General features: G+C 41.5%; 1 protein-coding gene across 14 annotated transcripts in view; it reads left to right on the forward strand.

Moving 5' to 3' along the window:
• The window catches only part of cacna1g (calcium channel, voltage-dependent, T type, alpha 1G subunit), a 291,002-nt gene that overhangs the window by 139,279 nt on the left and 124,375 nt on the right, over nt 1-27,348 (forward strand). For all 14 annotated transcript variants that reach the window (XM_054766574.1, XM_054766569.1, XM_054766571.1 and 11 more), the window contains exons 5-9: nt 4,913-5,010; nt 20,469-20,628; nt 22,826-23,120; nt 24,875-24,967; nt 25,056-25,902. In XM_054766574.1, the coding sequence (XP_054622549.1) occupies nt 4,913-5,010; nt 20,469-20,628; nt 22,826-23,120; nt 24,875-24,967; nt 25,056-25,902 (1,493 nt within the window). The remainder of the gene's footprint in view (nt 1-4,912; nt 5,011-20,468; nt 20,629-22,825; nt 23,121-24,874; nt 24,968-25,055; nt 25,903-27,348) is intronic.

Below are 27,348 nucleotides of genomic sequence, written 5' to 3' on the forward strand. Positions count from 1 at the left end.
CAGAACACATGCATTACATTTGTCGTTGAAGACAAGAATTTAGATGTGATTTGGCTCATTAGAGCATCAATTACTACTTGCCCAGTAATAGAGAGAGCAGTTTCTTAATGTAACACACATACTGTCTATTAGGGCTGTCAATCGATTAAAATATTTAATCACGATTAATAGCATTTTGTCTGTAGTTAACTTGTAATTCATCACAATTAATCACAGAGTTTTTTTTTTATCTATAATAAAGTAGGGATCTAAATCTCTTTATGGTAAATGATCCGATTCGATATATTTTAAAAACAGAACGATTCAGTATGATTTGAGAGAGTGTACAGACAATGCGATTGGATTCGATTGGATTCGATGTGATTCAACGGTTACCTTTGTTGATGTAGACATTCATCTTACATTATAAATTAAAGAAGCCAATTCTATAAAAGTGGCATTCTTACAGTATATTTAAATGTGTAAAAGAGCACATCATATCCCAAGCATACCGTAAGGCGGGGGTCCCCACCACCGCATCACAGGAAATGTTCAGGCACAACGATAAAAAAAAAATCAATAAAAAAAAAAAATTGTAAATAAGTACAAATTGTATGTAAAGGGATACCAATTTTGGACACATGGGACATTATTATATTCCAAAAATAATATACATGAAGAAATCCACCATTTTTTGCATGTTTAATGCGAACTGTGACTTTGTTTGATGGTCCTTGAACGCACCATCTAACTTTCGCCCACTGTTATATTCCTTATTAATACTGTATTTTAGCCCTTTTTCTTTCATATCATATTTGGTCCCAAATGCTAATACTATGTGGGAATGCATAAAGGTAAGATTTAATGACCTTATTGAGTGCTAATGTGTGGTGCACCTCCTCGAAAAACAAACTCCAAGCTCGCACTGCTGGATGTTCATTTAGTGCTTTTAATTTTATGTTGTTCCTGTCATAGTTTTACACAATAAATAATGAATAAGATAAGTTATATCGCTATAATGTATGTGTGTTTTGCTGAATTAAATTCATCACACAGCACCATAACACACAACAGGCACGCCATGGCTCACGTGGTAGAGTGGTTGTCTCACAACCTTAAGGTTGCAGGTTCGAACCTCCGTCCTCCGGTGATCGTGTCATAGTGTCCCTGGGCAAGATACTAAGCCCCCAGTTGCTCCTGATGCTGCGTCATCAGTAGGTAAATGTGCTAGCAGCGTCAGCGCCAAGCACTTTGAGTGCCTTGGAGGTGGAAAAGTGCTATACCAGTGAAAGACCATTTACCATTTAAGGCCCGGTCACACCGCCTGAACTTTGCTGTAGCATTCCTGGAGAGTTGAAAAAAATTCATCACCGCTCGTAACCGTTCACCACCGTTTAACAGAAGTTGGCCCCCGTTAAGGCAACGCCGTATACGCTCGGCCACCGCTGATGGTCCCTACTACCGCTCCGAAGGTTTTGAGCTGCACAAAATATTGCGAGCGGTGAGGAGCGGGCAATTTTTCGCCACGGCAAAGTTCATCACAGCTCCAACAACGTCCAGTCAAAGTTTGGCGCCGCTAGACGCAAGTTCATGGACGCTTGGGTCCGCTAGGCCAACGCAGAAATCTTGAACGCTGGACCACTGCTGCTTCGCCAGCTTTGCCCTGGCGGTGATTAAACGTTGCACAAACTTTGGTGGAGCGGTTGTAAGCGTTTTACGAGCGGACACAGGATTGCTGGAACGGTGTCAGGCGTTGAAGCAGCGATCCATTGCGGTGATGAACTTTGGTTTGGCGTTGGTATGGAGGTGTGGGAGCGGGACTAGAATTTGGCTATTAATACGGGGAGAAATGGACCAGGAGCTCATTTGGAATAGCCGTTGAGTGCAGACCTCAGTTATATCGAATTTGCTCAAAGTTACAGTAAAACTGTACTACCATGGATGCTGAGAGACTTGCTATGATTGGTGCACTAGTCCAGCAGCAGAATCAGAACCTCCTCAGATTGCAACAAGCTGTTGACAGAAGGAGAAGAGAGAGAAGAAGGAGAGACAGAGTTGTGTGGGTCAGACAGTGGATACTGAGAAGGCCTGAACATGGACTGTATGACAAGCTGATGGTGGAGCTGAGGAATGAGGATCCACGAGCCTTCCAGCACTTCATGAGGATGCCACCAGCACGCATGCGCAGTACGCCGCTCTGTCTACGTTCCTATCCTCACCTTTGGTCATGATCTTTGGGTAGTAACAGAAAGCACAAGATCGTGGGTACAAGCGGCTGCAATTTGTTTTCTCCGTTGGGTGGCTGGGCTCTCCCTTAGAGATAAGGTGAGAAGCATTGTCATCCGGGAGAAGCTTGGAGTAGAACCGCTGCTCCTCTGCATTGAGAGCAGCCAGATGAGGTGGCTTGGGCATCTGGTCAGGATACCTCCCGAACGCCTCCCAAGGGAGGTGTTCAGGGCACGTCTGACCGGTAGGAGGCCTCGGGAAAGACCCAGGACACGTTGGAGAGACTGTGTCTCTCAACTGGCCTGGGAACGCCTCGGGATCCGCCGGGAAGAGCTGGACAAAGTAGCTGGGGAGAGGGAAGTCTGGGCTTCCCTGCTTAGGCTGCTGCCCCCGCGACCTGACCTTGGATAAGCGGTAGAAGATGGATAGAATACGAGTTTAAAATGAAAAAAACAAAACAAAACAAAACTAATATTTTCCCATAATGCATTTTGTCTGACCAAAGCATTTAATTGGAGGACAAGCGGCACAGAAAATGGATGGCTTGATGGATGGTGCTGCAATGCTGCCTCTGTCCACCAGAGGGAGCCACATGAGCCCTGAGGGAGGCTGACATCATTGCAGCACCCCGGCAAGCACCGATGAATGCTTTGCTTGGACACAATCATTTTAACCTCATATTGGTACTTGTATTGTATATTTCCTAGCTACCTTTTGAGCTTTAAATTGCTGTGTGATGAGTTTAGCTTTCTTTGTAAGATGACACCATGTGTCAGACTGTTATATTGAGTAATGATCTCCTGCAATTTCCAATGGGTTGACTATCCCAGCTGACTTTGGGCGAGAGGCAGTGTACACCCTGGACAGGTCGCCAACCAATCGCAGGGCACATATAGACAAACAACCATTCACACTCACATTCACATTCACACCTATGGACAATTTAGAACCGCTCACAATTCAAAGCAAAAATTTAGCTGAAAGACAGCTTGCATCTGAAAAATACTCGTTAGTTGGGACACTCGTATGCCAAGCTACTACTGTGTAAATGATAGTAAAAAAAAATACCGGCAGTGCTTCTCACTTATCTCTGGCAATCAACGTACTCCGTGACAACTGAACTCACATGGAATAACTTTGGTGTTGTTGTGAAAGCCATCTGCCAGGGCTTTCACGCTAAACTTACCATTCAAAATTCCCTCAATATTTGTTCCCGTTTGTGGGTCCACATCCGCCACTACATTTTCTCAAACTATGGTGTGGGCTGAGGGTCAAACAGGACATGAGCAGGTTAATCGCACATCCAAAAAATAGTACCGCTAATTTCTTAACGGACGTTTCTGTTGACTTTGACACCCCTTATATGTGTGTGTCCTCTCTATGGAAGGACAGCAGTGACAGGTTCCGGTAATGCTTAAAAATGATCAAAATATGGCAAAGTACAGTAAGTATTACATTTGATCATGACTGTACCTGTTACTACATGGTCACAGCATGGATAGCAAACATTGGAGGTTTTTGGAGGTGTTTGTGGATGATGAGCAAAATTGCAAAAAAAAGTACAAAAGTACAGTATTCCTTTACGTTTCTGCCCTGTATTTGTATTTGATTGTATTTGTATTTGTATATGTATTTGATCATGTATTTATATATTTTTTTTATTTGTCATTATGCCTCCCCTTACCGCATATCACTGTACTACTTCTACTACTACAACTACTTGTTTTTATTACATTGGAACCCGCTTAAGTCGGTCCCGCTTATCTTGACAACCCGTATATGTGCACCAACTCATCAAGTAATACACATACATGGTGGGCCACTTTTGTCAAGGTACATTTTGAGAACCAAAGGCATCTTTTTCTGAAAAATCGGTGCCAAATTATTCTCAAAATAAGCAGTGTGAAATGACTGTAACATAATTTGTATCTACACAGCTTTAAAATGTGCACAGTGACTTCCTGTTCAGTGCAAAGCAAGCGTCAAAATAAAGGCAGTATTAACCTGAATTTGACCACAGCAACGAACAAAATAGACCAATTTCTTGTTTTTTTCTTTAGATTGTTAGTCACAGGAAGAAAGAGTTGCGCATGTACGGAAGCTTTATTGTCACTGTAGTCAAGACATACAACAAAATAGCAGCAGCTCTTTTAGATAAGAATATTTAATATTGCATTGTCGCCGAAATGACGATGAGGTGGGATGATTTGTGAAGTTTCAGTTATGTCAACAACCACTTATGTCGACATCAGTTAGCGTGAGGTGCGTCTAGATAAGCAGGTTCCACTGTACCTCCATAGAGGAGGTTATGTTGTTGATTTTGTCATGATGGAAAAATGTACATCAATTAGTGTTCGCTCCGCTATAAAATGTTTTATATGTTCTTTTGCCGTCATTAGCCTAGCTTAAGCTACAGGCTCATCTTACTACCTTCTCTCTCTCTCAGTGTACACTCTGTCACGCCATTCTATCTCAACTTTCACTGACCGAGGCAGATGGCCGCCCCACACTGAGTCTCGTTTCTGTTTGGGGTTCCTTCCATCGCCGAAGTGCTTGCTCAGAAGGGGATCATTTGGTTTTCTTTCATGTTTGAGCGTGGTGTTAGACCTGCTCCATGCACAAAACGCCTTGAGATCATTTTTGTTGTGAATGGGTGTGTCATTGACAAAACTGACTTGGCAGGACTTTTTCTTTGTGTATGTTGCAGGATGTTGGAGTATTCCCTCAACCTGCAGAATGTCAGCTTTTCAGCAGTGAGGACAGTCCGTGTGTTGAGACCACTAAGAGCCATCAACAGAGTGCCAAGTAAGTGCTTGACCAGTGAGAACAACAACAAAAAAAAAAGTAAAAAAGTAACTGCTTGACCAGTTAGGACAAAAAAAACATAAAAAAAAAAAAAATATATATATATATATATACAATTCAGATTCCTTATTAATAAATGGAATATTTTCATAGTTAAGTGCATAGAAAACCTGTTTATGACTTTCTAAATAAGATTTTTCCCATTATCAGAGCCCTGTACACATGTAATAACACCCCTATAGTCACCTTTACACTCCATTTTTTACGACATTGCTCAACTGTAATGTGCAGGCTACGGATCACTGCGGTGACACAACAGAAGAACACCACTTTAAACATAGCTACCAAGCTAACTAGTTAGCCTCTAATTTGTTTATTCTAAACTTAAAGTTTTTGAAACGGAAGAAGGACATAGTAAGAAGCCAAAAACCTACCACTTCCACATGAATTGGGAGGAGAACTTGTTTTCACTATGTCATTTCAGACATGCCATGGCTGACTGCATGCAGTGTGAAGGTAATCTAATCTACAGTAATGCCATGTCTCTTCAATGTAACATTACTGACACCTAGAGACCACAATACTACATATAACTTGTCATTCAATATTTTTTGCCAAATAGTAGCCCATAGTCAATCACGAAAAAGTGGTCATTAATTAATTTTTGAAAAAAAACACTTTCCTCTTAAAGCCAGCACTCCTTCATATTTTCTTCTTTTGTTATTAGCTGAGGAATATTTAAAAAATATCAAAAAGATTATATTTAATTGTTTCTATATTTATTTAAAAAATAAAATGGCCGACTTTATTTTAGAGGCTATTTTTACATTTTTCAAGGTGCATCTTGCATGAAAAACATCCTCATGTTAAGTATTTATTTGACGCTTTTTTAACAACTTGACAGGCATATTTGGCTTTGATTTTTGTCTAAACTCACTTTGCTTAAAAAATATCAGGATATACTGTATATCGTGTATCGATATTCAACCTAAATATATCAGGATATGAGTTTTGGTCAATATCGCCCAGCCCTAATTAGACCACAAAATTGTATTTGCACTTACAAATCAATAAAAAAAAAAAAAATCAGTGTTGTATTGAAGATGGCATTAGGTGTTAATGCCACTTCGGTTCTCCTTTTAGTCTTGCAGCTTTGGCTCTAGACAGATTTATTTGCAATTTTCTAACTCAGTGCCTTTTATTAAGATACAGACGTTGCAGCTGCAGTCACAGACACAAACTATTACACTTGTTCTGTCTTGTTCCAGTCCTTGAGTCGCTTGCCTCAACTATAGCCTTTATTCACTCTAATGCAAACATTATTATGCTAAAATGTCCACAGTTCTCAGCCCTCAATTTCATTTTGAATTAGCACAGATTAAATTTCCGCACATCAGTGTTTAAATAAATAATGAACATTTTCCACTGAGCCAGAGGTCCCCCATTCCTTTTTGACCATACTGTCAGGGATCCAGACTAACTTTTTTTTACTAGGAGCACAGTGGCCTCTAATTTTAAATTTTAGGAGTGCAAGCAGAAAATTTAGGGGCACACACCAAAGTCAAAGTAAATATTTCCTCTCATTTTCACTGCTTTACTGATAAATACTCAAACAATACATGTCACCTGTCTTCTCTATCCACCCTGTTTCTGTCCCTAGCTTCTGGAAGGCCTCATTGGTGGCATCATATACGTTATAATTCCAGTACCTCCCTATTTCCTTCTTCTTTGGTGTTTGTCTCCTTTCCTCCTCATTTACTGGCAACTACTGTTGTTACCGTACCCCATGAACGTGACAGCCATCGCAGCTTCCCTGTGGGACAAAAACGAGCTCCGCAACAAACTACATTGCTTGTTTGTTTTAAAGACAAAAAGACTAGGTGGATAACTGCAGCTACAGTAGCGAGCTGCCGCCAGAGAGACAGTGGAGCCAGGCAAAATGTGGAAACAAAGATGGTAGAATTGTCGAACTTCAATGCGAGTCAAACGTGAGTGATCCCACAGGCTGTCATCGATAGATTTAGACTGTGACAAGCTGTTGTCAATTGAGGGACGTCCTCTGTCAAGTCAACATGGGACACATGCGCAAGTAGATTAAAAATTCACTCGCAATGTCTCATATTTTAGTCGCAAAATGCAACCATTTAATCGCAGTCTGGGGCCCTGACTGTACATTTTTATTTCAATACAGGCTGTACTTTTATGAGCGACCAATGCAGTCCCACCTGATGTGTGTGTGTGTTTGCAGTAAACAATCACAAAGCTTTTCTACATTGTCATCCCTCTTTTTTCTCATAGTTTTCAGAGTCATTCACAGCCACTCATGAATCAATACGCATGCAGTACACACACACACACACTTTGTCATGACGCATTCAACCATTCCTCATTTTCATCACCAATAATGTTATTAATGTGTGAAATAGTGGTCTAGCCCTGTTCGGAAAATGGCATTCATGTGTGTTTGCTGAGGCTGATATTCGTCCTCTGTCCTGCTGTTGTCCCTTCAGCAGTCTAATCAAGGACCCTGAAGAAGCTTCCATCATAAATCTGAGGGGAGATGTTTGTTGAGCTTGAGCTATTTTGAGGTGCACTTACCCAATTTAAATACATGGGCACTCCGGATGCCGAATGAATTCATTTCCTTGCGTGTAAGAGGAGATTTATGGTATTGATGCAGGCAGTTTTTCACTGAGCAGTTTTCTCACTTATGAAAAACACTAAAAAGGACAAAGCCTGAGGTTGTCCTTTTCAGAGTTTAGCACAACAATACTTTTGTCCAACCTCACCATGCACACTCTTGTTGTTTTTAAGCTTTTCAGTTACCAGTGCTTAAAGCGACTGTACCCAAGTGGAGTTTTGATACCGAAAAATATTACAACACTGCTGCCAGCTAGCATATGTTACCATTAGTGATTTAAAATAAGAGATTGTACAAAAGAATTGTATTTTTCACAGTTACCAATTAAACTGCATAAAAGTAGTCGTAAAATTTTGTTCGGCCCGAATAAAATAACATTAGTGGCTGCCAACCACGGCTGCTGGTGGTTACGCACATGTCCGTGGTGTGTACACACACACCAAAGCAACAATTTACACTCATGTTGTTACAATAGGCTATGCATTCAATGATTGCTAACATTAGTAGCAAAACTTTGACAAATTGCTATCATACGCTGACAACTAACATAACTAGCGCATGTGCATGCGTTATGTGCATGTGTTAATTAAAGCAGAAAGAGGCGGGATGTAATACTAGCAGTACATTTGAGAGTTGCCGCCCTTTAGGCAGCTGGGCGAACCCGCTGCATACAGTCACTTTAACTTGTGTATAACAATAGATAGTTTCTTTGTTACAAAATGGTGGCATGGTGGTGACAGATTACAGTATTTCCATTCAATTTCCATTCTTTCTTTTGGGAAAATGAATTGTAAATCCGAACAAATAAGAGGACGAGCACTGTCGCCCAATGGATAGTGTTTGACTTATAATGAGCCTTTACAGAAGGTACTGGGGACTGTGGCTCCATGATGACATTATGCAGTTGCTGCAGATCCATGATCTTAGTGTGCTTAATCGGACCAAGATCTGGTGGAGTCAGTTGGAATCAGGCTGCGCTGTCTATTTTATCTCCCACTCTCAGATATAACAGCAAAAAAAGTCTTGCCCTCACTAATTATACACATGGTGACACATAGTAAGCTTCAGAAAAAAACCAAACATGGCAGTATTAACTTGGATTCTACCACAATGTCTAACATAATGCACTCATTAATATTTTTTTAGATTGTTCGCAAATCAGAAAGATTTGCGCAGGTACGTAATGTGGTCAAAGCTATTTTTGGTTATGTTGGCATGAGTCAGCCAATTCGAGGGATGTTGACTTAAGCAGATTCCACTGTATACGCGCACATAAACTGCAAAGTCTGTATCCAATGTAAGAGCAAACACCCAGACAGCACCCATCAATAGGCTGTCCCGAGTACATGTGGATAAACAGGCATTGTAAATGCTATAAAAGTAAATGGCATGTGTAATAATCAATGTTAGACAAGCATAAAGCAAACCGCCAAAGCTGCATGTCAATTACAAGCGCAGGTGTAGCCCATTAAATCTAATACCATATATACTGTATATGGGCAGTCAGGTGATATACAACAAATGATGCACCCTTGACAGAGCTACTCAGCACCTCAGCGGATGTATAATGTAAAAAGCTATTAACGTGCATTTGGAGGTCAACTGGAGTCCTTTTCAGAGTCCTTGCTTGAACTTGCAGCACACTACAGTCGTCCCTCGTGGTTCGAACATCACTCCCTCACTCTATCATGGTTATTCAAAAATTAATTAAATAATAAATGGTCGCTGTTTTGTGGTTGACTAAGACCTATTATCCTATTATTAGGTAAGTAGTAGTATTCAGGTCATGAGGCGTCAGTAATGTTACATTGATGAGACATTACCTTATACAGTATTACATTACCTTAACCTTCATGTAGTCAGCCGTGGCATGGCCGACATCGCATAGTGAAAAGAAGCTCTCCTCCCATTCTGTGTGGAAGTTTTTGACTCCTTACTTTGTCCTTCTTCCCCACTCTGTTTGAAACCCATCCTTAAGTTTAGAATACATGAATTGGAGGCTAACTAGTTAGCTTGGTAGCATGCTATGCTTAAAGCGACGGCCGTCTCTTGTGTCCCTGCAGGGTTCCCGTAGCCTGCGCTTAAGAGTTGCACAAACACAAAGAATAATTCAAGTGTAAAGGTGACTATGGGGTAATATTTTATGTCTGCAGAGCTTTAATAATGGTAAAAAAAAATGTATTTAAAAAGTTATAAACAGTTTTTCTATGCTCTAATTACAAAAATATCCCGTTTATTAACATTGAATCCTACTTTTCAGAAATTCACTTACCGTGTTTGCCTCTGGAACCAATTAACCGCAATAACGAGGGACGGCTGTACACCCTGGACTTATCACAAGCCACATCTAGATCATACCTTTCAACCCTCCTGCTTTCCCCGGGAAAATTCACATATTTTGCCCTTTTTTCCCCGTGTCTTTCCATTCCCGTATTTTTGTAAACTTCCATCAAAAAGAAAATCCTCTCCAGTACTGTGTAAATATTGGCGCAATGCCACCTTGACACCTGCATGAATTTTGCCTCCACATTGTCCTGCAGTTCGCCATGGCAATGTGTGTCATTTAGTACAGGGGTCCCCACCGATCAATGGGCGGGAACGAACCGGGCCACGGAAAACTTGGAGCAAAAAAAGACACATTTTTCAAAATAGTTATGTAAATAACTACTGTACATTGAATGTGAATATAATATAAGGTGAGAAGCACTGTCATCCGGGAGAGATTCGGACTAGAACCGCTACTCCTCCGCATTGAGAGGAGCCAGATAAGGTGGCTTGGGCATCTGGTCAGGATGCCTCCCGGACGCCTCCCTGGGGAGGTGTTCAGGGCATGTTCGACTGGTAGAAGGCCTCGGGGACGACACGTTGGAGAGACTATGTTTCCCAACTGGCCTGGGAACGCCTCAGGATCCGCCGGGAGGAGCTGGACGAAGTGGCTGGGGAGAGGAAAACCTGGGCCTCCCTGCTTAGGCTGCTGCCCCCGCGACCCGATCTCGGATAAGCGGTAGAAGATGGATGGATGAATGTGAATGGTACATGAATGTATATCAATTATGGAAATAATTTCCAATTATTTTATTGAAAAAATAATATACTGTTAGAAAGCTCATTTTGCATGTTTAAGTCGTTTTGTTTCATTATGTCATTTACATTTATTCCCACTTTGCTGGCAGGTCATTGAACGTGGCATAGTTGCGTGCTCCGAGACAAAGTGCAAGTTTCTCCTGTTCTTCTTTCACTTCACCGTTATTCCCAAATGCTGGTGCTGTCTGTGCGTGAATGCATAAATGTGAGGTCTTATGACTTGATGTTTGTGTTGAGTGCTCGTGTTTGTATTTATTCGACTTACTGTGGTCGAGTCTGGAACAAATGAACCGCTATAAATGAGGGACGACTGCATCATGACCTTGATTTCTGACACGGCTGATCGATACATTCCGATAGTTCACCATCTCAACACCTCATTGTGATGTTCTAATGAATGGAGCTCACTTCAGTCGTGTAGCTATTCTCCAGCACATGTCAATCCACCACACTTTTAGAAAAAGAAAGCAACAAAGATCCGCATTTTGCTTGGCTTCCGGGGCATATTTTGAAACTTCAATTGAAGTTCAATTGTACTCTGTAGGTCATTGTTTGTAAAAGAAGCTTTGCACATTTTGTCATCCCCCAACCCGTACCTGAATTTTGACTTATCTCCACTGAATAATTGTGTTTTATTTCCTGAAGTGATACTTAATCCGCCATCCACTTTTAAGCTGTTCTTCTCAAATACAAGGCTACTCATTTCCATTTTTAAATAATGCAGTCTTTTTACTGAAAATTCACCTTAATCCGATAGGGAAGGAGACTTAAAGAGCAGTTCCACAAGGAACGGATTAATGGCTGGCTAATTGATGAAGGGAAACACTTTGCCTCAGAGGGGAGGTTAATGGTGACCTGAGCAGTACTGATTGATGATCTGGTGTCCATCGACAAGAGATGATTATATCTGGACACAATCACACGCCTTTGTGTTTATAATCCTGAGCCCACAATAGCCTTTCTTCATTGTTTGGACACAATGTCTGCCCTTTGCCTAAAGCCTCATCAATCAGAACCATGCATATATTTGCCTGCATGCTCACCCTAGAATGCATCAAGCTGTTATTACTCTCCAGCAATATAGTGATTCATCTTTCTGGACAGTACACGTGTAGAATTGCTTCATGCACATTGACTTCCTTCCATATAATCCCCCGAAGACAACATCATCATCGACCTCCCAGCTTCCAGCTCCGAGTGTGTTCTCGCCTTCCGCCTGTGGCCACATTGTGAGCTTCTCTTTGCTGTAATTAAAGATCTAGCAAGAACAACCTAATATAGTCGGTTTTCACGGGAGGTCTTAGTCAGCTTTTGACTTTAGTTGTGTTGCTGACAAGAAGGTCCCTTTGAAGACACGGAGAGTTGGACTTTGTGTTTGAGGGGAGACATGAGACTACTGCCAGTGGATGAAAGCAAAGAAATTCAGTGTAATGCTTTCCTTTTGTAAGCTGTTGAAAGATTTTCAATCTGCACTGTGCAAAGTATCCCGCTCCCCCACACTGTTAGCATGCAAGTGGTATTCTGTTGCTGAAGGAAAGATTAAGCAGTTACACTTTCAATCCTAATGCTTAAAATGCATGTTTTCCTTTCCAAATAGGCTGGGGATTGCAGGTTTGCTCTGCACACATGTGAGTTGTGCTGATAAAACATGATTCTTCCGTCTTTGTTGAGCTCATGTGATGCACATTATGTTTACACTGAGATGATTTGGGTAGCAGAATGTGGCAAATGAATGGTTGTTGTCTGAGTTGTTGAATTACAAATGGAGCTACAGGTTAATCAGATTAAATACATTTAAAACATTTTACACCACCCTCACCTATGGTCGTGAGCTTTAGGTTGTGACCGAAGAACGACGTCGTGGATACAAGCAACCAAAATGAGTTTCCTTCATAGGATGGCTGCATTCACCCTAAGTGATTTGGTGAGGGACTTGGTCATCCAGGAGGAGCTGAGAGCAGAGCCACTTCTCCTTCACATAGAGAGGAGCCAGTTGAGGTGGCTTTGGCATCTAATGCCTCAAGGACGCATCCCTAGTGAGGTGTTTGAGGCATGCCCAGACAGGAGGAAGCCCCTGAGCAGACCTAGGACACGCTGGAGGGATCATGTCTCACATTAGATTAGATTACACCTGGTCTGGGAACGCCTTAGTGTCCTCCCGGTGGAACCGGAAGAGGTGGCCGGATACTGGGAAGTCTGGACTTCCCTACTAAGGCTGCTGCCCCCGCGACGCGGACCCAGATATGCGGAAGAAAATGGATGGATGGATGCATCCTTTACACAGGGTTTCATTGTTTCTTTCTATTAAATGTATATGACACGCTGCTAACGTGTTAGCCACATACACTTACATGGTTGCAAAAAACAAGTGTATGACGGAAAAAGCCGAGTCCAACCGGAAACTCAAGCGTCACTTTTTGTTTACTCCGTCAACTTACTTTTTTCATATGTTTTGTTTTTAGTTCATAATAAAGGCCAAAACAAAAGCACATACCCATTTTCTGGCTCATTTTCTTTCCTGGGCAACTGCTGATATCGAGCTAGTTGCCTTTGATTTGGCTCAAATGAGGAGAGACGCAGGTGTACACTGGCTCTGGACTCAGACAGGCCATTAGCTTCAAAATACAAAGATTACAGACCTGACTAGAGCTGAACCTGGCCAGTCAGGAGAGCCGAGTAAGCAAACCTCATTTTCTTTCTAACAGACAGTTCCCTGATCTTACAGAGCCACCTGCCTGCTTGCCGCGTTTCAGCACAGCGGCCACCCGCAGCGAGGTCGGAGGCGCACAGGTGGACGAGGAAATTATAGTTATCAAAAATGAAATGCGGATCGCTTGGAATGTGCATGCCACTCTGTTTGGAGGGGATTTTTTGATGATTAGGGCTGTCTCCTACTAAGATTTTCATTGTGAAATCTGATTTGTTAGGTTTTGTGCATTGGCGAGTAATGGTCGTCTTTTTTTTTAGAGCACAGCTAATGGGGATCCCTACAAATGACGTTGGGGGTTCAGAGTTGAGTTTTAGCTTGGCGTTTGTTACAACCGGGATGGTAGCCTGTGTTTTTATTCGGGATTTCTGTGCCTGTTGTGAGATAATTCAAACCTGCAATAAAAGCCTGTTGCTCCGGTCATTTCTGGTGATCCCACTGACACCTAGTGACCAGTGTAGAATACTGCATGTTATTCACAGCATCTTTGTGTGCGTGCTCTTAATGGACTATATTTGTATTTTATTTAGCCATTTTTAGCTTTAAAATGATTAATTTAGACAAAAAATATGTAAAATTCTCTTCAATATGTAGATTTTTGGACTATTAATAGGGCATACTCAACCACTAAATATCATAATTTATTAATTCATGTTTTTTTTATGTGATAAATTGGAAGAGTGGTGTGGCGAAGGATGACTGTGTAGGTAAAGTTAAAGATAAATGTCATTTTCAGTTATTTATTAATAAAAATTAGGCAGATTTTGTATCCATCAATTTGCTATTTACAACAAAAACAACGACATTCGATGTAAAAATGTATGCTCAGCAGCAGCCGCGGGCACCCCCCTGTAGTCGGAATGGTACAATCTTGGCCACATGACATTTTCATAGGATTCGACGGTGAGGTTGATAGTCGAATCAGACTCCTCCGAATAGTCAAGTATTCTAAGACACCCCTATTGTTGATATTCATGTGTGTGCAATGAATTAATGAATCATACAACTTTACCCAAAACATTCGGTGCACCTGCACAATCACATTACGACTAATACAGAAAACAAAGCGCTCATGCAAGACATTTCTTATGTTTGTAAAAGTATATTTTAGCTCGCTGGCTATTTAAAACTGGGCTAAATTGTGAATTTCACCAACTTTACCTCGGCAGCAGCTTCTCCTTGTGCTGTATATGAAAATGCCTGCAAAAATGCAGGGCGCGTATATCCTAATGCTAAAAATAGCTTTTTGTGACGTCACTTAAAATCTTAGAATTCCTCGGATTGTAAGATTTTTCTTAGAATTTTTACTTGCTAAGATAAAAGTTAATCACAAAGCATCTTAGGCCTTAAGAGAACTCCTTAGGTGGCAAAATGTTCGGAGTGCTGAGGAGGACTTTAAGAAGCCTAAGAGTGGCGTAAACAGACAAGATGGCAGAAAGACGGAGGGAAAGGAGAGATATTCTCCGTACGCTAAATGACAGTGATTTAATCACACTCCACCGGCTCGATCGTGCAGGGATAATGTTTGCGGTGGACCTCATCAGGGATGAGCTTACTAGTCCCACCCAGCGTGGTAACGCTATCACTGCTGAGATGAAAGTCATCACAATGTCGCGATACCCGGCCACAGGTAAAATGCAATAATGCAGAAGTGATGACTTGGGTCTGTCAGCAGCGTGGCCAGTCAGACCATTAAGGCACTTTCACAGCCTCATATCGTATCGCTAGCGATCACAGGAATGGCTCACAGCTGAGTAAGTGTCCACCATTAATATAAAATACATTAAGCAGTAAAATTACCAGCATGGACAGTAAACATAACAATAAGAATATCAACATAATGGGCATGCGAATGAGGTACGTTCAAATATTTTGAAGCTGAGTCATAATTAAATTCATTTTGCAGAGTTTCATCATCATGACATAAAAATAATATCACGATTATACCTTTCTTAATACAGTCCAAGTTATAAGTGATAATTGATTTCGCTGCCCATTCATTATGAGGAGCGCGGAGTGCATTTGTTCTTTCTTTTTTGGTCTTTCCCCCTTTTTGTAACAACCAATCACAGCTCTTAGAAGACTACGTCATACCTAGCAACGGGGTTAACCACACCTCCTCACTAAGATAAAGTTGCTGTCCCTTCCTTGCTCAGTGTTGCTCTCAGGAACTTTGTTAATCGCTCTTAAGCTAAGACTTTTAGGAATTTTTAGGCTAAGTTAGGAGCTTTCTGAGGGGACTCTGAGAAGCTTTGTGAATACGGGATGTTTGGTGGGCTTCTATAACCATGCATTTCCTGTCTTGTCTATGTAAAGCTAAGGTACCGTTAACGGCCTGTAGACAAAGGTTGATGGGGACAATGAACCTCCCCTCACATTAGACAGCTCAAATGTACCTGAAAATGTACCTGCTAAAATAAATAAACAGGTTTAAAATAAACTTTAACATATCACAGTGAGTCTGACAAAATAAGCAGAAGGACTAAAAATCAATCCATTATCCCAATAACGAAAGTTAGACTAAATGTTTTGTTTTTTGCTCTCTATTTTTGTCAAGCTGCAGTGCCTTCCCTCGGAGGGGTTCACCTCAAACTTTGACCCCTCTCACACCATTAGAACACTACAGGTCCTCCCCATCGCGGGGGTTCGTTTCCCAAAACAGTCTGCGATTAGAGATACACAAGTGAAATGACTATTTACCATTTACCTTTTTTAAAAAAAAATGATTATATACTTTTTAAGGCTGTAAAACCCGCTCACCACAGGCATTAACATTTTCTCACACTTCTCTCTTGTTTAAACACTCTCAAAGTTCAAACCTTCGTTTGAATGTTAATGATCAACCTCCGAGGTTACACACATAAGGAAATTATTAATAGTGACGCACGCATATTTCACAGTTCCTCTGACCATGCCTGTTTGTCCTGGCGCCACTCCGCTGTAGCGTTTTTGCATCCTTGTTAAAACATAATGCTGCTGTCATTCTTATGCTATTTTCCATGTCATTTATGTCATGAACCGAAGATTAATTTATTCCGTAATGGCGACCTACAGCCGCGTAACTTCTACCTTCCTTCGGCATGTCCAGAAGTCCAACTCTTTGTGCGATAGTTAGCATCTTCCTCTGCCTTTTGGGTGCAGAAGGTTTAGACGACATTGTGGGTTTTGTCGGGGAGAAAACTTGCAAACATACAGCACTTCAGAGTCACACGGGCAGCGAGCGAGCGAACACGAAGCACGAAGGAGATTAATTGGCCATGGTCTACAGCCAATCAGGACACAGAACACAATGTGGAGGTTCTCCCTTAGCTAATGAGGACGCAGAACAAATGCACGTTCATACGCTGTAAAAAAAAAAAGCATACAAAATTGCGCCAAAAAAAATCTGAGTAACAGCAAAGCCGCGAAAGGCGAATCATGATGGAGCGAGGGACGACTGTACATCGATAAATGTTGCCTTTAACATTTTTTTCTCTCCATTTGTCTACTATAGTGTCTCAAATTTAAAAAACAGCAGATGTACTCCAGCTTCCCAATGCATGCAAAGGTTTGATCCCTCATCCCGTTGAAGAATTCCAAACCACAATCATTGTGATGAAAATTCAAGTCTCAAAAAGCACTTAGCTGCTCTGCCCATGCTGTGATCATGGTCAAAATCAATCCGAATTGATCTGGATGTACCAGATAACCACTGAGTGCGCTCGTTCATCATAAGAAAAAGAAAAAAAATAAGCACATGGCACTCTTTTTGTCTGACATTTAGTTTCCACGGCATGTTCCAATTCAAATTAGTTTTTGTACATTGTATTTTCCACACGGTTAATATTATGACTTATTATATTATGACCATTTTAGCAGTTTGTTTTATTGTAATATTTAACCCAAACCCAAGTCACTAAGGGAGTACTCACTGTTCTGTCGAATTTGCCTGATTTGAGAATGTTTTGTCAAAAAAGAAGCATCACATGACTGTACTTGTCTTCACCAAAGAGTGTGACAATTCTTGCTAATTATGGTGATAAAAGTGCATGTCTTTCAAATCTCTGATACCTGTTTGATACTGATGTGACATACCTAAGACATGCATTATGTGATGCTAGGTGGTTGTACAGAGGAAATAATTGATACGTTTAGTGGGCAACGAAGAGACACCACGACTTTAAGGATTGTAACGAGAGAAGAGCGAGACCACTGGTTAGCAACCTAACCTGACAGGCTACTGTAAATAGTAAAAATGTGAAATAAAACTCCAGAAAATCTACTGGAGTTGAGTTGATAAAGCGTCCTCGACGATCTTCTCAGCCTTTTCAAGTGCAGGCTGGCTTTAGCCCAAAAGAACTTGACAGTTGGCACCAGTGGTCTCTCCGGTCGTCTCTCATGGCAATCATCTAGACCAGGGGTCATCAACGTTTTTCCTTGTGAGAGCTACTTTTACAAAATGAAAATGGCCAAGAGCTACTCATTTTTGTAACATTTATTTTCAGAGCTTATTTTAAATGCTTGTTTTACCAGAACATGAACAAAATGCTGGTGTCCACAACTCACATTTTGTATTTCAGAATGCATTTCTTTCTAGAATTCTCACATTATTAACTGAAAACCTGAATGAAAAGCAGGCTTGCGGGCACCTCATGTGGTCGTGGGGGGCTACCTGGTGGTGACCCCTGATCTAGACCATTCATACCATGCTGGACTTGGGTGGAATTCCCCCTCTCTTCACCCCCGCTGGCATGCGCTCAAACTGAACATTGGTGCTACAGCCTTCTTAGTGTCCTATCACTTCTGCTGTAATTTGCTGCAATTTATCTTACTGTGTGGATTATTTCCAGTCTTATTTTGAGCCATTCTGATTATATTTATTGTGCACGATGGCGGCTGTGATTATTTACGCGTACATGGTTGCAAAAAAGTGTATGATGGAGGAGCAATCACAAATAAATGATACTTCTCTATTACGTGCATGAATGTAGTCCTGGGTGACTTTTGGATTACTTTGAGTCTCCATTTTGAGTTGTTAGGAATGGAATATGTTCCACTCTGTTTTTCATAAGTAATGCAACATATTTGAGCTTGTTCATAACAGACAGATAACATGTGATCCCAAGACCTTTCAACTTGGCACAACTGCACAGTATTATCACACACACACATACACACACATGCACACAAACGCACACACACAAACTTTATGAGTCACCCTCCAGTCTTCTGCCTGAGATGCTCCGCCACCTGACCAATACTTGTTGAAACCAGATGAGAACAATAAACTAACAAACAGTTAACGAGACGTTTCCTGATCATTGGGCCTCCGCAGAGGCTTATGAGGTAGAGGAACTCAGTTGTACTTTCGAGATGGCTTGGACCCCGGACCTTGGCTTGGTGGCTGACCACCAGTACTGGCATTGCAATTGCTTGACTACAAATAGAAGAAATTGTTAAACTGACTTTTTGACTCACATACTGTAATTTCCTGTGTATAAGCCACTACTTTTTTCATCACGGTCTGAACCCCGCAGGTAGTTTGTGATTGCGTTCTGGTCTCGTGACATCTTGTGTGCTTCGGAACAGTAACTTTGCATGAGAGTGCATGAAGAGGTGCATGTGATGTGGCTTTCAGGTTGAAGGCAATTGATCTAGCGACTTTTACTCGGGTGTGCCGGTGGATCTTTGCAGCGTGGAGCAGGGTCGGGAGGTCCACTGTCACCGGCGGGTTTCAGGGGGCTGGACTGCTGCGTGCCGGGGAGGACAGCATGGGCTCGGGGGCTGATTTGCCTCTGGGCGGGTGGCTCTGAGAGCGACAACGAAAGAGGAAGAGAGACTGCTGGTATGTGTGGCAAGGGAATTGTAGGACTTTTCCCTCCGACACTGAAGAAGTCGACTTTAGTGGTTTTATTTCCCAGGAAGAGGAGGAGGACAGCGATGAATGATGTTTCTGGTAGGCTACTGTTTAACTAGACGTATTACACACACTGTTGGGCCCTGTTTGGAAAAAAAGCATTTATTTCATGAAAAGTTAAAAAATATTAGAGTTAACATCTTTCTATGTATTAAATATCCCATGCTATGACGTGGACACCTGCGGCTTATAGACCGGTGCGGCCTATATATGTACAAATCTTTTGTTTTTCTTTAAATTTAGTGGGTGTGGCTTCTGATCTACTTTATAGTCCGGAAATGACGGTCGGTATTTCACAGTTGAAATAATTAAAGAACCCAGTTGGTTCCCACCCTGGGGTCGGACCGAATTGTGTTTGTTATCATGAAGAACTTGGGCTTAGTCTCATTCTATGACTTGGCTATGTTGTGTGCATGACCCATCTCTTCCAATCATGCCAGAGGAGGGGGGAAGTGTGATGTGCTTGGACGCGGATCAGTGCACTCACACTAGCCAAACAATTGGCCTAGCGTGAGAACACCTTAAGTCAGGTGTGGCTAAGCAGCTTCTTAACATCTCAGCACGATCGCTGGTTGGGGATGCTGTTCAATGTGTGTATGGTGTTTGTGTCTGTAAGTACAAGGGTCTGTGAAAGACTACGCAGTTAAGAGGTCCTCCTTACATCATCACTCACCCACATATCCTTCAGTATTGTGGACTCCCCTTTTTAGTCACTTCTATCTCTCCGTTTGGTATTTTCTGTATCTACTGTATATTTTCAAAATGCTCTTTATTCAATACAAACGGTTTCTCACTGTGTACTGAAAAAATAAATCCTCATACAGTCTGATGTGACAGTGGCGATAAAAGGTGTGCTTAAGGTGCAGGAGACTTTGTGCATTGTTTTGTTTCCGCGGTATGTGCACATGTTTTATTTAAAGCAAATCCCAGAGAAGATTTTCATGGCCATCCACAACACACAACTGATAGCTTTCTATTATTACAGTATGTCTGGATCAGATTCAGTCTTAAAAGAAAACACGTTGTGCTCATTTGTGATGTCACTTTTAAAAAGCAAGTTTTACTCCTAAGATCTAAGAAAAACAAACAATCGAACAAAGCCTAACCCATGTCCTTTTGTCACCTCTCAGGTATGCGCATCCTGGTAACCCTGCTACTCGACACTCTGCCCATGCTGGGTAACGTGCTGCTGCTTTGCTTCTTTGTCTTCTTCATATTTGGCATCGTGGGAGTCCAGCTTTGGGCCGGCCTGCTCAGAAACCGCTGCTTTGTAGAGGATAACTTCTCTTTGTGAGTATTTTCATACTCACCTATTTCAGTTATTTCATTTGTTCCCCTACGTACAGTGGATCCCCGCACGTTGGCGATTCAGCACTCATGTTTTTTTTTCCTGTAAAAATTGTTTTTTTTTCCACAGAAAACTCATCTCATTCATCTTATTTCACTAATAATTTTGAAATGCATGATAAATACAGGAAAAATGTACAGCATACATGTCCTGGCTGCCTTGAACACACCATAGTTGCTGTGATGTGATATGGAACTTTTACACCGTAACTCAAGTTCCATTTGCCGTGTGTCAATATCATTAGTGGTGAGTACTTATACAATATAGGACTTAATGTGTTTAGTGTCTAATAAACTTGTGAGACATATTGACGAGCGACGCGGGAGGGTTCTGGAGCTGAATCTAATCTAATAATTACAACAGTCACTCTTGTTACAAATGTTGAAATCGTCTGAGAATGTAAAGGTCAAGCTAGCAGGAGTGTTTAGAGGGACGCGGAAGAGCGAGCCATGTGTCAAAAATACACATTTTTGTTGGGAGTCCCCAAACATAACCCTTGCAAAAAGTGGGGATCTACTGCACTCTATTAAGGGGTTTTGGGGAGTGTACTAAAAAAAAATAAAATATACCTAAACACACATAACCTTGTATTGGCATCATTAATCCGTTCCAGAAGGCCCGACTCTAGCTGAATACATTTTCCCCATAAACATAATGCAAATCCACACAAAACACGTTTTTATAGTTTTACAATTATAGTTTTACATGCCGAAAGCACTTTGAAATGAATATAAATGAATGATGAAAGGGATGATTGAACATTTAATCTCACTTTTACCTTGACTGAAGACGTGATTGTTGATAAAGACGGCAATGTAACAACATTCTTCACACCTGTTAATGACAAATGTACTCATCGCGTACCATTGCCGGGGCAAAATGTGTGCAAGTATCAAGGTGGCTTTACCCTGGTGACATATTCCAGTAAACCAGACACATATTTTTAATAGTAAAAATGAGACATCACAACACCAACAGCCATTGTTTGTGTGACCCATATAAAGCCTTACTGTTATTCACCGTATTGATCCTACTGACTTCATCCCATGTGGGGACATGTGCACAAGGTTAAAGGATTTATGTGTTCATTATTATTTTCTTAATAGGGTTGAGATAAACTCAGATGAGTTGGCAAATAGGCCTACGAGGGTTATGGGGAGCCGGATCAACTGAAGTGTTGAAGGGAACCTTGACCCTATAAGCTAACCCATGTCATGACCTATAGTCAATAATGTAAAGTCTCAGAACAGTGATGTATTGTCCAGCGAAGAAGGAACAATAAAGACAGCCCATGTTATATTGGTAGTAGTACTCTCTGAGTTATCCTAATTGTAGTCAGTTATATTGTATATGGAGCATTTCCCAAAAATGCATTGCGAGAGTGCAGAAAGCTGTAAGGTGTGTTATTGATTGACAAGCAGGCACACATTGTCTTGTCAAAGTGCTTTTGATGCATGTATTTTGCAATAAATTGACGTCTGCTGCATGTACTATATGTCAATGTTGGCAAGACATGATATATTTTGGGGTTTGGTATATAGCAGTGGTCACCAACCAAGATCCCTGGACTCAGCTGGACTCCCTGGACTGTTTTTTAATTAATAATACTCAATACTGTCGGAGAAATGTTCATTATTGCATTTGTCATTGGGGTGCTTTAAAATTGTGCTCATTATACTGAGTAGTGGCCACCTTGTTTAGATATTTAACAGATCCAATTTCATTGTGTAGGTGTTTCTCAATGAAGTGACTGATAGTTGGCTACATTTTGAAACTGGCAGGTAAAATTATATACTTTAAGGGCAATTGTTCTATTAAGAGACTTGAGTAAAATCAACCAAATAAAAATTGTGTATTTTTTCAAATTTATCTGACAGTCAAGTTAGTATTTTGCAAGACCACGCACACTTATGAAACTTTTCACACAGACAAATGACCTCCAGTGTTACTTTGATGCTATATTTGATTTTGTTTTTCTTGCTTCTTCTGTTCCAGCTCAGTATTGGACAGTTTCCAATCATTTTGTCCTTATTAATCATCCAAGACTTTCATGCGAGATGAAAAATATAAAATGTTTGCTCTGAGGAAACATACAGTATACACCACTAATAAATGCAATGTCCTCTAATTTCTCCCCAGTCCTCTGTCTGTGGAGCTTGAGAAATACTACCACACCGAAAACGACGATGAGAACCCTTTTATCTGCTCTCAGCCCCGAGAGAACGGCATGAGGGACTGCGGCTCAGTGCCCAAGCTCTATGACGAGGCGGGCCTGCAATGCAATCTCGACATGTACTCGTACAACAGCACTGATAACACTACCTGTGTCAACTGGAACCAGTACTACACCAACTGCTCTGCTGGTTTGGTTAACCCCTTCAAAGGGGCTATCAACTTTGACAACATCTGCTATGCCTGGATTGCCATTTTTCAGGTAAGGCTAGTTGAATAATACTCTACAGGTTTTACTCAAAGGCAAACATAATAATGTTTGAATCAAGCATGATGGCAAACCGGATTGAAACAAAGAGGTGAAAAAAGGGATGCTAATTGCCATGCAGCAGCTGGTATGTCATAGAAATATGGCTTTACACGATTAAAAGGACATCACATCCGCCGCATAATCATACAGCCTCAATTTTCCACACCATTTGTTAGCTATCTCCACATCATCTGCAAAGCTTTTGTCTGTTTTCATATATTTCTGTCAGGCTGTGAGTGTCATGGAGGACAAAAGCCAGATTGGGGATTAGTTCTCCCACTGGTCTGACTGTTATTGGAGTTTGTCTGTGTGTGGTGAAACTGCAAGAGAAAACCATGGGATTAGTTTTCCGTTTGATTTTTGGAGGGTCATCACAGTGGTTGAATGATTAGCAATGTTGCCTCACAGCAGGAAAGTTGTGGGTTTGAAACCTTTTATTCAGGCAGTGATTGTGCTGGTTCGGTTTATGTTCATGTTAGGTTCATTGAGTGTAAATGGTAATTAGATGTTAACTGATAGGGATTTTGGTGGCCCGATCACCCAATCACAGATTACCAAAAAAACAAGCTTTGTCACTATGCATTTCAGTCATTTAAACAAAGTCACTCTTTGGAAAACATGGTGTACTGGTATGAACTGTATTATGCTCGCAGTGACAGATATAATCAGTAATATTATTCATGTTGGTATTTTGTGACAGTCACTACATTTACAGGCAGTCAATATTCGGGTTAAGGTCAATATTCCGGTTTCTAAAACATTCGGAATAACCCGTTTACGTGCGTGACGGTAAATGTTTTGACGCACGGTAAACGTCATGGCGCAATGCGCGTAATTTCCGCTTCCTCTTCCTGTTTCCAAAGACAACGACAACACCGGCACGGCGGATAATGAACGCCTTTGTTTGTGTTTTGGTGCTGGTACTGACCCACTCCCAGTACTTGACACTATTCTGTGTCACTTTCTTCATTAATGGAAGGCGAGAACGTGAAGAAATAGGAAATGAAGCCGGAGCTGTGCCATCCATGCTACTGTATATATCCCCAGACCCCCCCGGACACTTTTGAAGATGCGTTCGTACAAACCCTGCTTCTCGTAACTGCTTGCTCACCTTCTGATAGATTTCGCTATTGCGGTACTTTCTACCATCAATAAAAGACATAATGTTCCTGTCTTTCGCCACACTAACGAGGTGGCTTGTTTCCCACTCGCTCCAAAAGTGTGGGGTTTTGTGTGTTGTCATGTTTACAAGTAGTTCCTGCCAAAGACACAAGATTCCTTTCGAATAGAACATGCGCAGAACACAAATTAATGTTCCTTTCGATCGGGATATCCCGATAGGCATATACATGACACGATTTTTGGTTTAGAAAAGGAGTAACCCAGGGGTAATATTCAGGTTTTTAAAAAACGGAATATGAGGATATTCCGGTTTTTCAAAAGGGTTATTGGTGTTTACATGGCCGTGCACAACCGGGTTATTGCTAATATTCCGGTTATGATAGGGTTATTTGACTGCATGTAAACGTACGACAGTGAGGACTTGTGTTGTATTGTTGGCATATGTTAAGGCTTCAACTTCACCCCCTGGCTAGAAATTACGTTAAGGACTGGATATTTTTTTACTCTGGATCCATATCTAAAATTTTAGATTGCATTGTTTTCTCACATTGTCTAATGTCTTTTTATTGTTTGTTTTCCTTAAGGTGATTACTCTGGAGGGCTGGGTGGATATCATGTATTTCGTGATGGATGCTCACTCCTTCTACAACTTCATCTACTTCATCCTACTCATTATCGTAAGTGCTACCTCCTGATGATTGCACAAAGTCCTCTTTTCATCTATTTGTCACGACTGTTGGGATAACAACTTTTCCCTGTTCTTAGATTGGCTCATTCTTCATGATCAATCTATGCCTGGTAGTCATTGCCACTCAGTTCTCAGAAACAAAGCAGAGAGAGAGTCAGCTGATGAAGGAGCAGAGGGTACGCTTCATGTCTAATGCCAGCACCTTAGCCTCCCTCTCCGAGCCGGGCTCCTGCTATGATGAGCTGCTTAAGTACCTTGTTCACATCATCCACAAGGGGGCAAGACAGGTGGCCCACATTTGCAGGTTCTTAGCCCGTCGAGTAGGGCTCAACATTGCAGCCTCTCCGCCTCCAGTAGAACCCCAGCAAAGGCAAACCCAGAGGAGAAGGAGGAAGTCTTCCAAGCAGGGGTCATTGTCCGTTCACCACATGGTGCACCCTCACTACCATTACCATCTTGGCAATGGCAGTGTGCGAGGAGGGGCTAACATCCGGTGTCTGGAAGGTAGAGATGTGGAGTCTTCTTCTCATAACAATAACGGAGGTGCTGTCGCTTTAGCTCTGCCACTGCCGTCAGCGTCAGCAATGGCTGACACAAATCTGACAGGATTTAGCGATTTGCATTCAACTCTTGGAGTATTCCACCTAGAAACTCTTTGCTGTACACCCTCAACTACTAACCTATGGCAAACCCCAGGCCAGTTCTCATTGACAACAGCTTCCACATCAAGGGCAATGAAACGGAACTCTGTGCCCTTTGCCGCTCCTGGGCCTAAGAATTACCCCACCCTGCAGGCAAGAGCTCTTGCAGAGTCCAGACGAGGAAGTGTTGCAACTAGCACTCTAACAAATATCAGCCTCAACATCCCACCAATAAACCATGGGAGAAGGCGGCAGAGCTTGGTGGACACCCTTAACCCATCAGGTACAGTAGATCGTTGCTTGCCACTATTATGAAGTAAATACAGTGGAACCCCATTTGAATCGACCAATTTATCTAGGACTAGTAATTTACCTAGTCCATCATGTTTTTCTTATTACTAAAAAGTGTCCCCTTAAGCCGATCGGCATAACTAGTACATGGTTGACACTTTTGTTGATACTTGTATAAAATTTGAGACCTAAAAGGGGTCATTTCTGTGAAAAACTGGTCCGTTTATGTTGATGTGTTATAGTACTGTTATCTTCAGCATTACCATTTGCGTGTCTTTGCAAAAGCAGATTTGTGCATATGTCAAAATATTTTAAAAAAGCAACCAAACAAGAGTGGGGTGGGGGGGGGGGGTGGCAGCAGGAAAGGAACTGCCACTTACCTTCAAAGCTTTGACATATTGTCAATTGCTCTTCCATCCCCCTTTCCACAACTAACAAAATGCATTCATTGAAATGTTGTACAAATGGAGGAACCGATGTAAACAAACTGTTCTACATTTAAACATTAATTACTATCGCTCATTCTCTGTAAGTATGCGAGCAAAGACTATTTTCGGTTATGTCGACGTGGGTCACCCAATCTGAGGAATGTCTACTTAAGCGGGTTACACCTTGTTGGTTTGCCTACGTTCTGTCTCTTTGTTCAACCGTATTGCAGATAGTGGTGGTTTTCGGCAATCAACGATGTGCAGTCTGACAAGAACAAGACCTTAGATGGCAAATCAAAATGGCAGATCAGAATTTTAAGACCAGTTGAAAAATTACAGGAATTTACATTATGCACTGGTAGATCTTAAGGAGGCTGTAAATCCAGCTTACAAACACAAAAGGAAGAAATTGGGAGTGAGACAAAAGCATTTTTGAGTAAGCAATTTATTGCAAACAAGCATTAAACTGCACAGCTGATCAAAAAGTTTAAAACCATAGCCTTTAAAAAAACTGAAATCTTGGCAAATGTGTGGATTCAAAGTCATTTTATGTGCTGCTTGCTGCTGAGGTTGGACACAGTAAGACAGTAATGTTAAACTTCCTAAAAGATCCTGAAAGTAATGGAAGAAAACAGTCAAGTGGTACACAACCCCTCCCCCCCCAAAAAAAACACCAGCCCTGAGCCGGAGGATTCGATTGGCTGTCCATCAAGACACAGGATGAATCTCGGGCCAAATGAAAGTTGTTACCGGTGCCGAGTGCAGTCCAATAACCATCAGACAGTATCGGTGAAAGAAGGGTTTTAAGAACAAAAAAATTATTGAGTCTGCTTCAAAGCCACAAAATAGCCTGTTTGGAATTCGCATGAGAGCACCAAACATGGGACATTGGAATGTGGAGGAAAGTTTTATTCTGATGAGAAAAAAATGTAACCATGACGGTCCTGATGTGCTTCCAACGTTACTGGCATGACAAGAAGATCGCACCTGAGATGTTTTCCACACGGCGC

This window comes from Dunckerocampus dactyliophorus, chromosome 2 (assembly GCF_027744805.1).
Source record: "Dunckerocampus dactyliophorus isolate RoL2022-P2 chromosome 2, RoL_Ddac_1.1, whole genome shotgun sequence".
In the NCBI taxonomy this organism is placed as follows: Eukaryota; Metazoa; Chordata; class Actinopteri; order Syngnathiformes; family Syngnathidae; genus Dunckerocampus; species Dunckerocampus dactyliophorus.